General features: G+C 29.3%; 1 protein-coding gene across 1 annotated transcript; it reads right to left on the reverse strand.

Annotated features, from left to right (window-relative positions):
* Positions 1-677: 677 nt before the first annotated feature.
* On the reverse strand, positions 678-16,440 carry LOC106682162 (succinate dehydrogenase, subunit A (flavoprotein)). Its single transcript, XM_014422873.2, has 14 exons — positions 16,283-16,440; positions 14,631-14,708; positions 14,133-14,350; positions 13,442-13,542; positions 13,196-13,355; positions 11,748-11,874; positions 10,483-10,621; positions 9,300-9,468; positions 8,968-9,163; positions 7,266-7,463; positions 5,922-6,113; positions 5,252-5,395; positions 2,188-2,301; positions 678-940 (listed from the first exon to the last, which is right to left on the reverse strand). Exons 1-14 carry the CDS (start codon positions 16,340-16,342, stop codon positions 854-856), a joined length of 1,983 nt encoding a protein of 660 aa, XP_014278359.1. The 5' UTR covers positions 16,343-16,440; the 3' UTR covers positions 678-853.
* Between the last annotated feature and the right edge of the window lie 164 nt (positions 16,441-16,604).

The following is a 16,604-nucleotide window of genomic DNA, read 5'->3' on the forward strand; positions in this document are numbered from 1 at the left end:
ACATGTAGTTAAATGTTAGTATATTTTGATCATGCTTATGTGTGTATTTAATTTAATAATATTTTGAAAAGATATAAATGTTGTTCAAATGGCAAGATTAAGTTTTTCATGGAAGAAAAGATAAATTATAAGTTGGAATCCCCAAATTCAACAGTTACATGGATTAAAATATAAGGATATTAAGAAACATCTTTATCCCCCTTTTATCTTTTTTTTTAACTTAAAGATCTTAAAATATTCAAATTGAAATTATATATCAATTAATGCTATATTACCTTTTTCTAAGATAGCTAAGGAAGAAAAACTATGAGGATGGGATGATAATCAGTATAACAAAAGAACAAAATAAGTACTTAAAATAATTTAATTTACAAAACAAAATAACTTATTCATGTTTACAACATTAAATAATATACTACAGGATTGAAGTAATGATTACCTCAAAATTTTCAACAGCAGAGATCATAACAAAATAAAAGTTAATAAAGACAACCGCTTTGTGCAGATGAATGTGTTCGAAGCAGGTAACGTCCTTTCTTGTTCCAGCGTTGTCCTCCTTTAGTTCTCAGGGCCAAACCAGCAGCCTAACTTGGTGGTTTTGTTCAGCAGGTACATCATCAAAGTTTATTACTGACTAAATTTGACATAGCTCATCAAAGCATTCAGTTATATTATTACCTTCCATAAAATATGAAATAAAAGATTGGCATTATTATCTACAATGTATAGGCCCCTTTAAAAAGTGATGGTGGAAAGTAATATTATAAATTACAGCACGTTTATTTTTTCGTTTCTTACAAATATTAAATAAATACTTTTTTATTTTTATTTTTTTGGTGTTTCCAAACAAATATTAGTAAGATCTTATAGCTGGAGGAACGGTGGGGCACTCTGCAGCATCTAAAGTTTCATCAATAACTGGCCTATAGGAGATAGTCACCTGCAATATAAAATATATTATACTGTAGACAGTTTAAATTATGTAAAAAATAAAATAAATTAAACAATATAATCGTACTTATCATTTCTGAATGACTAACAAACATAATTGCTAAAAGGCATCTACAAATATACAATCCTTTCATGGAATTAAATTGTTAAACACCAATTATCAATTAACAAATATCATTCAAACTATGAAACTATGAGGAAAAACCATTTAGACCATGTTATACCAATTATTTTTTTAATATATAAATTGTTATGAGTATGGAATTGAAGTGTACACTATAGATAGAAAAAAGCTATATTAAAGGTTTTGAATGGAGTAATTTCTCAAGTGATTGGTTTTGGTTTTGAAAAATGGAAACCCAATAGACAAGAAATTAGGAGCAAGTCCCGAAATATGTATTGGTGATTATTTAAGGCATACTGTTTTCAATTTTTTTGTTAGTTAAAATTTTTACATTTCTGAGTATATACATATATTTTTTTTTTCCTAAAAGCATTGTGGCCTATAAAGCCTATTGTGCGCCAGCCACATTACAACATTGCGGAATCAGAAACACCACATTATAACAAGCTTATTAAAGCTTGAGATGCGTAGATCCTATGAATCTAAGTATGGTTGATAGATTTATCAATTAAAATTGCTAGGAATCCATGACGCGATCCACAACAAACAGTATGAACCTTGTCCCTGCAAATCGGTCTAAAAAATGACTTGGCATGCCGTTTCATCCTCAGTATTACAGAATCTGCACAAAATTGATCCCATAAGCTTGAGGTTAAACATATGTTTATTAAGCCTACAGTGATCTGTGTACATCCCTCATATTTTCCTTAGAGCACTCCAGTCAAGCTGAAGCAAGTCCTTACAGGGTTCGTCCAGAAACAGCTTAGATTGTTGCTGCCTTTTATTAAGCCAATAAAGTTTGACTTGTAAGCCATTAGCTGCCTTTAAATTACTTTTTGTGTGGCTTAGACTAATGCCACACACAGACGCTGGGTGATAGGAATGATCTCGGAGCCATACTTTGCTAGCCATCAGCATGCTTGTTACAAGGAATGCTGCAGTGACCCGGGACCCATTTGTATAAGTAGATATAATAAAGGCATATATCCCTTGTATAGGTAATACGTTCTACATCTATATTTATCAGAAAAATAATTAGGACGTAATTGCCAATAGTCATTAGGTATACTGATAAGTAGTTTAATAATATTATTTAAAAATATCCAACTTACTTCTCCAGTTTTAGTATCGATTTCTGTTAAGGTATGTTTACGCCAGTGTTCCTCAATTGGTTTCTTCTTCTGCCCTGCGAGTGGCTTCGTGTAATCGTACTCATCTACTCTTGCCTATAAATAAAAAATAAAACAAACATTAATATTTTTCAGGTTATTTTCCCTGAAAACTATTAGTACATGGATATATAAAAAATATAATTAATTGAAAGAAATAAACAAATACTTTAGTATTCTTTAAATTAAATTCAACTTTGAGTTATTCAATTATAATTCAAGTTATGAGTTAAATTTAGAGACAAAAAAAATCACGAAAAACTAATATTGGGATTAAGTGGGAGGATAAAACAAAAGTTTCCTAAAGGAGAGAAAGTTTTCCCTTCTACAAATTAAAGCAGTTAAACATTAATATTTCACACTGTAAGTTATACACTTCTTCACAGTACTTCATTCCAATAAACTATCCTATCCTAATGGAATCTACCTGTAAGTTCATCTAAAACTATAATGCTATTGATACTAAATAAGCAACATTTGCTGCTGCAGTAATTTCAAACATCAATAACTTGGCTGAAAACAGGTACATGACCAAACCTTAACAAATAACCAAAATGAAATTTTTATGTTAAAATGGAAAACATATATTTTGTGAAAAACACGCTCATAGAATAAAGCGCCTACTACAGGATGCTATGAAATTTTTCCTTAATCTTGAATTTAATGTGTCGAAAGACGAATCTAGACGATGGCAGAGCGTAATAGGCCACACGATGCCTCCAACCATCAAGTGTACAATGTTACAACATGTTCATAGCAATTTGTAGCAGCAAATTAACTCATGCTACCTTTAATGGAACTGAGTCAAGTATGGGTAAATATTTTAGTGCGGAAATGAAGAGCACTATAAAAGTGCAGGTGCAGTTCAATCTGGACTTGCAAAAAGACTTTAAAAAATATTCTAGACAAATTTGGTCACCAGTCCATTTTTATGATGCGTTGATTTTTAAAAATGATTTTACATCTATTGATTTACCTATTATAAAAGACAAAAAAAGTCAAAATTTTGGAATTTTTTCTCTACAGTTTATCCCTTATAACAAGAAAAATAAGCATTCCTCCAAGATTAAAATTCTATAATAAACTAAAGCAGAAAACATTTCCTACAAAATAAGTGTGTTATTTTTCATTTTTGGACAATCTGAGATACCGTCAGAAAGCGCTAAAGAAAGACAACTTTTCCATTGTTTGTAAAATAAAAAAAAATCCTGTTAACTGTCCGGGATATCAAAATTTCACTGGCTGGACAAGTGGCAAACCTGAAATTTGGAGACAGCGCCCCAAAAAACAAATAATTATTTATAAAAACACTTTGCTGACTGGGCTGTGTAACAACTGTAAGGCATGGTAATCTAAGGAGCGTCTTATAGCATCCATTACAACCCTAGATTCATCTCTGCTCAAATTCTTAACTAAATTCTGCAAAAATTATCAATCAAATTAATATCTTGGAAGGGAACCTTTAACTGAGTTAAAGTATTATTTTTTGTATAAGAAGATAGTCTAGGTGGTGGTCAATAAAGGTACAAAATGGTAGAAAAAAAACTATTTAATGTTAACTAACGTTTCACTTCACTTCGCAGGGCTTCGTCAGGGCTACATGAAAACAAGATATATTTTAAGAAGTGACAGAAGATTAGAATACATATAAAAAAAAGTAAGAAATTATAGAATTTTTTTTCTTTTTAAAAAAAAAATAAAAGCTTAATTAAGGAAGTATGAATATAGGTGAATAGAAAACTAATTATTAATAAATGTCAAGTGTGATAGAATCGTAAATAATGAACTGGAGTAATAAATTGTAAAACAATTTATTAGAAGTAGTAACAAATATGGTGAAAAGGTAGGTGTAAATGGTAAACAGATAGGCGAAGTAAATGTGGCAAATATAATAACAAGTAAAAAGGAAATATAATAACAAGTAAAAAGGAAATAATAATAACAGAGAACGGAAAGGAATATATCTGATCCTGATGCAAAAGGTTGAAGACAGTAAAGTTAGGCCGGATCAGATTTTTTATAATATATATTTATAAAAGTAAACTGACAGAATCATCTAATATCTTGTCTAATACAAGATGTTAAAAAAAAAATTGTCTGCATTTTTTTTAAGTGTGGCGAGACCTTGGTCAACATTAAATAGTTTTTCTTACTATGACTGCCACCAGGACTATCTTCCTACAATCTACTTTATACGATCAACTATCTTCTTCCAAAAATGTTATTTTAATCAACGTTTCAGCCTAATTATGAAGACCATCAAGGAGGCTAAAGCAACTGAAACCAAGCTAGATGTTAAGTGGCAAATCCTGCATTATCACAGCCAGCCCACTCTTTGTCTTATAATCTGGCCACAGCAAGTACTAGTAAATCATATTTTTAACTATATATGAGGAGAAGATGGTTGGGGCGCTCTCCGTAAATAACACAAATAGGTTGAGAGAAATTATCTAATAGTGCCGTTTCGGCCAGAGTTTATCAGAGCTATTAGCAGAAGATTGTAAATCTTTCAGATTTACAAAATATTATATATCCGAATATTTCTTCGGAAATATTCAGATTTCCGATCTTCTAGCCCTGATGAAGGCTAGAAACTCTGGCTGAAACATTAATACTATTAAATAAGTTCTCTCTAATTATTTGAGTTATTTACTGACCGCACCCCATCCATCTTCTCCTCATATGTGTTATCTACGGCCAACTATTTCCTCATCATTTTTAACTATAATGAGAAATAAATTAAGACAAGACTGTTAGAAAAAATAAGAAAAGTAGAAAGTAAAAAAAATAAGAAAGTAGTACAAAGGATATGATTGATAATTAATTATGAATTATTCATCCCGAATTGGCAAAAACAGAAAAGTAGAAAAAAAAATAAACTTGAATGAAATAAATGCATATAATATGTCTTATGCATTAAGCATTATATACTAGCATTATATAAGTTACATTATAAAAATTACTACATAAATATTCAATAATAAAACATTAATAAATTTAAACTAACCTTAAAGTCTTCCCTAGCATGAGCACCACGAGATTCCTTTCGGTTTTCAGCAGCTACTATTGTCTGCATTGCACATATCATCAAGTTTTGCAGTTCTAATGTTTCGACGAGATCTGAATTCCAAATCATGCTTCTGTCGTAGGTCTGCCGGCATAAAGTAATTAAAATACAAAACACTGAAATTATTATTAAATATCATAAAACAAATTTTGTACTAATGAGGTTCCTCTTCTAAATAGTTATTAATATATATCTTCATTCCCTCATAAACATCAATCTTATCGCTTAAGCTGTGATACCTCATTTGTGAAAAAAAAAAAATTGATGCTTTGTTCTAGAAATATCTTGAAGGAACTTTATGAATCAGCAGCATAATTCAAATCAAGACATTTAATTAACTAAAAACCAAAGTTGCCCATTTCAAAAAAACTTCATTTTCTTATTCTGTTAAATATAATAAAAGGTTAATTTTGTTGATTTATTCAATAATTTTTAATTGACAACATTTTAACCACTCATCACATCTGAAACAATCCACCTATTTATTCTGACCTAGTTAGTCTTAATCAACTTCCATAATTTATGGATAATATTTAGTTTATCACTACAATACAGAGATAATCAAACATTTTTATTACTAAAAAAATATATGCATAATTTTTTTATTTACCTTGATATCATCCATCATTTTATAAATTTCTTTCATCTGTTGAACACCTTCTTTTAAAGTTTCTGCTGTTCTGAATACAGCAGCATCCTTTTGCATAGCCTTCTGCATCGTCAGTCGAATTTGTGCAGTGTTCAATTCACCATCAGCAAAGCGTAGGGAGTCCAAATTAGATACAGATTCTTCACCATGGTTCTAAGCAATAAAAAATAAGATTTGATTTAAATGATGAGAAATATTTTCTATATACTCTTAAAGTTTTATATTTTGTCTTTAAACATTTAATAATTCTTAACTCCATAAAAATTAAAATTAATGCTTCGTTCTAGAGATACTTTGAAAGACTTCTTGAATTAAGGAAAAATTATATAGGTATCCTACAAAACGATGGTTGAGGTCTCTAGAATGATGAGTTGATTTTTAATTTTGATGATTTAAAATCATAGTGATGATTTTTTTCGAGTTACTAGGTACTGCAGCAAAAAGGACAACTAGTTATCACAGAATGGGTTATTCTAGACAATAAGCATTTGACCATTGGAGAATTTAATGCCTGAGAATATATGAGGTGTTGAGAACCAAAGTGGACTCCAACTGAGGTTTTGAGAAATAATGTTTAGAAGAGTTTAATAAAATTCAATACAAACAATACTAAATATACATAAAAATATAATAATTACCTATATAAAAGAATTAAATTACATTTATATTGAACTCGGTAATGAGGAATAATAGAGCAAATAATAATGAAAACACTTAAAAAATAATAACAAAATAGCTAATACTGATAAACATCACAAATAGCTATAATACCGCAAAATGTTGTAACATAGTGTAGCCAAACTTTACATATATTTATTGTTAAACTACTTTAGACCAGTCTTGTAAGTTAATCCTTAAATGTCAGTTAGCAGGTAGCTACGATAGAGTAGATAAACAGCTCGATCCACTGTCAACTTGAGATCAAAGACATTAGCACAATATGTTGAACTGGATATATCTCCTTAATGATTCCAAAATTAATAAAATTATTTATAACACGGGAAATTAATTATTACATTTAAACAGATGGCGTGACATACAATGCTTTGAGATTTTAAACACAATTTTCAAAAAATGTGGTATAGTCTACTATAGTTCTCAATGCCTCATAAGAGGCATAGAATTCCTAAATCAGTCAAGTACGTTTAATTTTTTTTTAATAACAGTTTTTTGTAATAGATTATGACGAAGACATTTTTGATGAGACTTACTAAAAAACACATTTCTGAGTCAAAATCTGAAGAACAAGATATCCAAAGAACCACATAGAATCAAAATATAATATTTAAAAAAATAAAACATTACCGATTTTAGCTCGGACTGTGATTCACCAGGTTTGTTTTCTTCAGCAATTGTTTTGGCACATGCTCTTCCAAAAACTACTAAATCCAAAAGGGAATTAGCACCTAGCCTGTTGGCACCGTGAACTGACGTACAGGATGCTTCTCCACAACAATAGAGACCTTCGATAACTTTGTCAGCACCATTTCGGTTAACAATTACCTGTAATTAGAAATAAATAAAATATCAATTAAAATTTACTGTAGTCATTGATTTCAATATAAGTTATATAACAACAAGAAATATTTTAATTGTATATTAACTCATTAAAGGTCTTTCTTTTTCGACATTCTGAGGTCTCCCTGAGTCCAAATAACCAAGTCTCACAAAATGGTCTGAGTTTTTGTGGTAGACCTACATCAAAAACAAAAAGTCATACGAAACCGAAATTTCATATTTGAGACGGATATATAACAGATGTGACAAGACATTTTTTCGATAAAATTTATTGACCAGAAGTGCCACTTTATAAAATCCATATAGATTTTCTCAAAAACAGCTCAAACAATTTTTATTAAAATCAGTATGGCAATGAGTAATTAAATATTCTTTAATATCAGCTAGGCCTGACCCTCATTGAAATAGTATGACAGGGTTTAAATGACATATCTAAATATCTTCCTATTCTACCAGGGGTGACCAACAAGTCGATCGCGAGGCCAATTTGGATTGATTGTCGATTGCTTGCAATGTCTGGAATGGAATTCCGTGTACCATGGACTTTGAAGTGATTGTAAAAGACAAAATTTTCAAGCAATAAGACATATTTTATAGGGATCATAAGTTATTACCTATGTTCTTTTAATTCTCCTAGATTTGAGTTTTTGGCCCTTTAAATAATTATTGTTGTTTTTTACATAGGTAGATAAATCAAATTTTTTAGGTAACGCATGTATGGAATGCTGCTATCAAAAGTTGGGTCTGGAAATTTATTTCATGAGCCTATACCTCACGGGAATGCACCTGATACTGCAACACAGTGTATAAACATAGTATGCATTTCACCCCTTCATACGCCTATGACAAGTAAATCGCGACACACTTATAAGACAAAAACTAGATCTTATATACAGAAAAGTTGGCCAGCCCTGCTATAAAACTACCTTTAATTTTGTTTAGTCGGAAAAAAAAATAACAGTTCTCATTGTTAGTAATAATGAACAATGGATAAATACTAAATATTTAAGAATTTAATGAGTACTAAAGGAGAAAAATAGAAACATTTGATTCGAACAGGAATTTTAAATTAAATTATTTCACATTATATTCTTGGGAGCAACAAAATTTAAATTTATGAAAAGAAGCTGGTCGGGGGTGTGGTCAGTGAAAAACACAAATAATTGAAAACTTATTTATTAATTAGTGCCTAAATAATAAATAAGTTTTATATTTCATCTTATACATATCTTGGTGTGAACTAGAGGATTAATAACAGATAAAACTTAAACACCAAGTGTCCGAAACATAGCCAGGTTAATGTAAGTAGAAAAAAAGTTTGCCGATTGGTAAAAACATTGTTCTGACGAAAGCTTCCCATTTTTATACTTAACACTTACTTTAATGCAATCTACCAACAGAACAAAGTTCTGTAAGCAAATAAAATGCATAAAAAAAATTTTCAGATAACAATTGAAATTAAGTTAAAATATTCAATGACTATGATCACCTGGCCTTTGTAGTTAGTTGGTGTTCCGCCCATATTATAATGTACTGTCGGGATTACAGGAATAGGCTCCTTAGTGACGTCGACACCAGCAAATATCATAGCGGACTCTGAGATTCCAGGAAGACGAGAGGCCAATTGTTCTGGTGGCAAGTGGTGTAATTGAAGGTATACATGATCTTTATCAGGACCTACACCCCTATAATAAAGAAAATTTATGCACGAATAAAAAATTAATAAACTATCTTTAGCAGAAAAAAGAGTCAGTAAAACAATGTCAACAGTCCAATATTCTAAGTATAATGTTATATAAGCCAGAAGTTTTCATTATTTACCTGCCCTCTCTGATTTCCATTGTCATAGCTCGAGAAACGACATCCCTTGAAGCCAAATCTTTTGCAACTGGAGCATACCTCTCCATAAATCTTTCTCCCTGAGAATTAACTAAGAAACCTCCTTCACCACGACAACCTTCAGTAATCAGGCACCCAGCACCGTAAATTCCTAAAAAATAAATTATAAATAAAAATAAGATAAGGACTGTAATTATAAGAAAATTCTTTGAATTTTATAAACCAATACAACTGATTTTTTAAATTAGCTTTTGTTCCAGAATCTGAAACTAAAAAAAAAAAATGCTGAAAGCAGAAATAGTTTCACAAATTTTAAACTGTTAAAGGGATACAGGTAGTTCCATTAAAAGACCAGAAAGTACTTAAAAATTTAAAACCAAAAATATCTTACTACCAAGACAAATTTCTTTTTGTTCAACATTAATTCAAAATTTTACTAGGTAAACCAATAAAAGATAGAAAAGTTATAAATTGATAAAATTCTAAACAATTCCGAAGCAGATTTGAAACTGGCGAATAAAGAAGACAACATTTCAATTTACTTATTGTATAACTTTTTTAAATTTTATTGAGTGTAAATGTGACTAGAGATTATTTTATTTTTATTATTATTTATTTATTTTTTCATACACATAGTTTGATTATGTTCATTTCTTTTATCCTTTTTGTATATATTTTAAGAGATTTTATTTATTTTTATGTACTTTTTTTTTCCTTTCATTTATTTATTCATTTTCATTCTTATTTTATTTTATTTTAGTATGAATGTGATCATTCATCACTATTACCTATTGCCCACAATGGTGTGGCAGATTGTAATATGTATCAATAAATAAAGTTTTTTTTTTTTAATTTAATTTTAACACCAAAAATTAATCATCAATCACAAAACAATAAATGTAAAAAAAAAAAACCCATTAATTGAAGCACACAAGGAAAAGATAGCAAGTTACAAAATATAAAATCTTTGTTTGTTCATGAAGAAGACAGCAATAAGGGCAATGGAATGCAGAAACAGTAAATACGTGGATTGGGAGGATGCTAACAAAAATTAAATCCTTTTAATATATATTTTTTTTAAAACCATTTTTTGTCTCTATTGTAATTCTTTTCAAAACTACCTTTTCCATACGATTGCCACAATTAAGACAGACAGACAGCTTACCTGTGGGATGGAACTGTACAAACTCCAAATCCTCAGACTGAAGACCTGCTCTGTTGGCCATTGCTACACCATCACCGGTACAGGTATGGGCAGAGGTACATGAGAAGTAAGTTCTTCCATAACCGCCAGTAGCTAATACCTGGTAATGCAATTAAACTTAAATTCCATACAACTTTCCCAACTACAAATAACTGATAAAATTAATTTGTAAGATTCCAAAGTATTAAATTAAAATAAACAAATTTGATCTTAAATTTAAAGTTAGTTACAAAGCATGCCCCAGGTTAAGTAATGTTTAAGGCGATGTCTAGGGTTTCTAGCTAACAGAATAAAGAAATAGAACTAATGGATAGTAACATCAGATAAAAAAGTGGAATTTTATGTTTATATATTGCTCAACAAACAATATATATAATTCACTGCGTGTCATAAAGTTTGAAATGTATCATAGCTTGTGTGTGCTGTTTAAAATATAGATACTAAAAATGTGTTTAGCTCAATCCTGAATTTCTGCTTGGTAGGTCTATAATGGTCTCTTAAGTTACAAATGTTTTATTTGTGTGTTTAGAAGAGATGATTATCAAGTAAATGAGTTAGTAATTAGTAGTGTTGTTTAGGTTCTTTTTATCTGGTTTGTGTACTTCTAGTAAGTCTATAATCTAGGTCATCGGTCCTTAACCTTTTTATAACGTGTGTTACAAGTAAAAGTTCCACAATAATAATTTTAATAAGATTCTAATTTTATTACTTATATCAAATATAGCCAAAATGATTTCTATTGATCCTGTCATCCCTGAAAGAGAACTTGATTTTTTAAAATAACTAAATAAAGAATAAAAACATTCAGGCCGCCCACACGCAAATTTCGAATCCCATTTCAGATTCATTCTGTAATCATTTTTAGCAGGTATTACCACATTGCTTACCATTACCACTTTCCATTAGATGCAAAATTAACATGTAATTTAAATTCATGTATTCTTTTTAGTATTATAATGTATATAGGCCCTGTATTTCCTAAGTATTATTTTTACTCTGTTTACATTTCTTTCATATATTTTCACTATATCATTCTATCATATCTTTTCATATACTACTCATTTCTAGTTAAATAACCTCAAAGAAGGCCAACTAATAAGCCATATCAACAAACAAAACATTTTTTTTACAGCTTCTCTATTCAACAGCATCAGAACCGATACCTCCTAGATTGAAAAATTCTTAAATAATTTGAAAATCATAATTATAAACCGTGAAATAATTACAGTATTTTTGGCTCTGAATCTGTGGAGTGAACCATCTTCAAGACATAAAGCTATTACTCCAACGCACTTGTCACCATCCATGAGTAGATCCATAGCAAAGTATTCAATGAAATAATTGCAATCATATCTATAAAGTAAAAAGAAAATAGTTAAAACTGAACAGTGATAAATCACAATGTTAAGTTATTAAATAGATCATTTTAAGTTTATCAGTACTGAAATCAAGACTAAAGAACTAATAATTTATAAAGGACCGTCTGGAAACAAGTAATATAATCTCATAGAATTAAAACAAATGAATAATAATCATAATAACTTATATACAATAATACTACACAATAACTTTTTTTAACAATTCTTATAATCACAAAGTAAAACCTATAAATATTCAATAACCAAGGAATTTTATTGGTACAAGGTCAGCCATTGCTTTTGAGATCTCGATTTCTGACAAAAATTTTTTATTACAACTTTACAGGTTTTCATTTAATTAATAACACCTTAACATTTATATAATTAAAATTTGCACTTTCATAATATTATTTTAAGAATCTACTGATTGGGTACATATACAGTGTTTACATGTGTATTTCAATCATTTGAAATTCAGTAAAACTAAATTTTTTTGTGAAAGTGCAAAAAATAAAAACGTCATCAGTTTTTATGTTTAAATCTCGAACACTTAGGTGTTTGATGAAAAATTTCTTCTTAAAAAAATCAAAGTCCACTAAATTTACTATTAAAGTGGTTGTACAATTTTTTTTTTGTTTAAAACCATGAAGTTCTATTATATGAAGGAGACAAATATGGTGCAGTCAAATTAAATACCTAATCCTAATGTTAAAAAAATAAATCAGGGACCTATTTTATTTTACATTTTTATATAATTAGTGATAAAAGTACATCACTTGTGAAAAAGTTTCACAGGTTTGTACAAATCAGGAATAGTATGAAGGGGAGATGGATGTGGTAAAAACCATTTGCTTTATAAGTTTTTTGCTTATATCTAGAGAATTAATGGATTTAGTAAAATGCAAGATTAAAATATAATACATTTATCACATAAGTGGTCCAATAATTTTTTTTTTTTTAGCACAGTAGTTTTTGAGATGTGGAGGCCATTGTTTTATATAACAAATTCTAATATTTGGAGACACTATCCAGACAGATTGAAAGGCATATGACTCAGAAAAATTTTGTATATGGTAACATTTATAGAAAAGTATATGCTTGCATGATTACAAGCAGGTCAGTTAAACAGCAGTACCATGGAGAGTATATATTTTTTCCTATTATTGTACAATAGCCACAGTATAATAGTACCGATTAGAGATAAGCAATCCTAATCTTTGAAAGTCACCATTTAAAGCTTAAAAACTATTAATGAATACACTAACTCTATCAATAAAATCGGTTTTTGTGAATATTAGAAGAGCACTGTAAGATACCTCAAAGACTGGCCATAAAGGGTGTGAAGAAGTGAGTGTCCTGTTCTATCAGCTACAGCACAAGTTCTGTGTGCTTGGCCGCCCTTTCCATAATTGTAGCTTTGGCCACCGAAAGCTCTTTGATAAATTTTACCTTCTTTTGTTCTCGAAAAAGGCATTCCTAGCAGCAGGGGAAACATGGAAATAAATAATTTTTATCGAAACCACCTATTTAAAAAACCGAACAAGATTGAATACTATGCTTACCATAATTTTCCAGTTCAATAACAGCTTGTCCAGCATATTTCGTCATATAATGGATAGCATCTTGGTCTCCCAACCAATCAGATCCTTTGACAGTATCATACCTAAGAACGTACAATTTCTATAAATCAATTAGTATCACATCTATCATTCATTACATAGCTCCAAAAATATTTTGAACAAATGTTAATGAGCAGTGATCAACAACCATTCTGTCCACTCCTATTTAGTTTGATATCCAACTTAACAGAATTTAAAACATTTTATGTTAATGAAAATATTGATTGGAAAAATGTAAGATGCCAATCATTTTCATGTGGTTTAGACCATCAAAGAAGAAAATACTACTAACCATGAATGTAGTCCATATTTTGATTATAAAAAAGAAAATGGTAGTATTAACAAAAATGGAATATTTGTCACAAAATAAACTTAAAAAATGACGTATAATTTAGTTATAATGCAAAATATCGATACACATTAAAAACTAACAAACTTTCTGTTTTCCTTAATTGGTAAAGGTTGACGTTTTTAAACAAAAATCAACAAAAGATATTCTGCTGGTCTCAGAGAGCACAATAAGACCACCTTAATTTAATTTGATAAATGCTATAGGGCAAAAATGATCCCTCTTATTAAAAGCTTTAAAAAAAAAGGAACTAATTTCTTTTAATTCGCTATTTCACAAACTTACATATGCCAACGCCAATCATCACTTTCCATATTTCCCAAAGCAGCATTTATTCCACCTTGGGCTGCAGTCGTGTGAGATCTGGTCGGAAACAGCTTAGTGATAACAGCTGTCTTAAAGCCCTCATCGACTAAACCAAAAGCTGCACGAAGTCCAGAGCCACCAGCTCCAACGACTATGGCATCATAAGTATGATCTATGACGGGGTATTCTCTTGAAATCTGCAAATGCAAATATAATATGTGAGCATTGATGCTTAAGATTTTGGATGGTTTAATATAAGAAGAAAAATATAGTCACTATAGTTCTTTTATAGTTTATAGACACTAAATATTTATCGCTAGATAAATAATATTGATTTTAGTCAATTATCAATAATTTGATATTGAATTTAATCTAATCTAAGAAAAAATATTATTTCAATAAGCATACTGGGTCATAACATATACAGCTGCTTAAATATTGAAAGAGATAATTAAAATCCATCTAAAAGTGACTGACCTCTCCAGACTTAGTTGCTCCGGGATTTGGAGTGATATGCAGTTTTCTAGATGAAATTGTAGGACGGACGCCATATTTCTGGGGACAGAACAACAAAAACATTATATTATTTGTATCATATTAAATTGCATTTATTAATATTCAATCCTCTATGAAAAAAAAAGAATTAGAAAAATTCTGAATATTTTACTTCAGCAAATATTGACTGTGTAAACATTTATGCCAATTATCATATTTAATTTTAAGAAAGTCAAATACAATAAGTTACAAAATTATTAGATTATATTTTTTAAATACAAGAAAATAAAAGTTGGCATATTCAAAATAATCTAACTATCTTAATAAAAAATTAATAAAACTAATATCCATGCAATTTAAAAAAAAAATTAAATACATAGTATTTATAATTTTTAATCTTTGTATAAATTTGACCTGTAGATCATAAACTGGGAGGGTAAGGGAAAAAAATTCTAACCTTGATCATGAATGGCCTAAATTACATAGTAATATAATTAGAAAATTTCTAGACTTTTGTTGCATAACAGCAATTACACCTGAGGGGAAACATTTACTAAATGAACTCTGCAATCCATTTCAAATAAATTAAAAAGTATGCTAATCAAATTGATAGTATTTAAAAAATTAGAAAGATCATTAAAAAATGTTAAAAAATCAATGAATGAAATATGCCATGAATTGTAACAGAAATGTTACATATTTTATCTATGAGGTTCAAAAAATGGAACTATATACAAACCTTAAAAATCCAAATTAATTATTCCCTAAACCTTTAGTAAGCCTGTTATCTAGAAAAATATTTTAAATTTATATTGATGATGGAATGAGTAGGAAATTAAAACTGCAAAAAAAAAAAAATGTCCAGTTATCTCAATTGTAATAATGAGTCTAAAAATTGTTTCCTATTTCTCAGCATAATAATGTTAGTCTGTTAGACAAATATTTGATGATGGATAATGAAAGATGCCTAATCTTCAAATTAAAAAAAAAATCTATAAAATTACAAAGTTTAACAGGCATAAAGTAAAAATAATTATTGATTAAAATGACTAAAATATTAACAGGAAAATATCCTTGACATTACAAAAAGTGCACACATGAAGAATATTAATGAAAGGTAAACCCAGGCAACCTCCAAAGCTATCAACTAGCAAAATCTACAACTTTAAAGAAAATTTTAAGGCAAAGAAAAACGAACGTCATATCGAAATGAGTATACTTCAGGTGAGCCTAAGAATTAATAACGTTTTGTTTGATCTTTTGCATATTGGTGCTAGATTACATAACTTGCAGCAATAGTTCATAATTTCACAACTAAGGAATAGAAACCAGTTCCCCACCCACCCTAAAACACTTAGCTAAAGTTTTAAATTATTAGATCAATACCAATTATTTACTAGTTAATCACTAGGCTAAAGAGCGAGATTCAGATTAGTTTCGCAAACTACACCCTCTAATTAATAAGGAAAAACTCATCAACGATAAAATAAGTAACAACAAAGCATAATACTGACATTTATTAAACAAAAGTATTTTAAATAGATCAAATTAAAAAAGGCTAAAATTAGTTAAGAGATAAGTGACTGTGTATCTGTATACTAAAAATAACTCTTAGTACCAACAATGATACTCACAAAAGTTAAATTTGACGCTTTTTGAATTAAAAGAGCTGAGGACTTCAAACAATTTGCCATCCTGTACTACAAACCGGTCAGACGTCAAAGATATCAAAAGTTTAGAAAGCCGACATTTGTAGGATCGAGAGCTTTATGATATTAGATACCACACGGTCAATGAAGAAAATGGAAATGGCTTCATTGAAAATTTATTGCCAAGCCATTTAGAATGGGAAAATGCACAAAGTTTATTTCAATTGTATATATCTTTTTTAAATAATTTAAACATTACTAAATATTGATAATGAATAGGCGGTTAAATTTACCGCCTTTACCCAAA

This window comes from Halyomorpha halys, unplaced genomic scaffold (genome assembly GCF_000696795.3).
Source record: "Halyomorpha halys isolate HHAL.00 unplaced genomic scaffold, Hhal_1.1 Scaffold392.1, whole genome shotgun sequence".
Taxonomy (NCBI): Eukaryota; Metazoa; Arthropoda; class Insecta; order Hemiptera; family Pentatomidae; genus Halyomorpha; species Halyomorpha halys.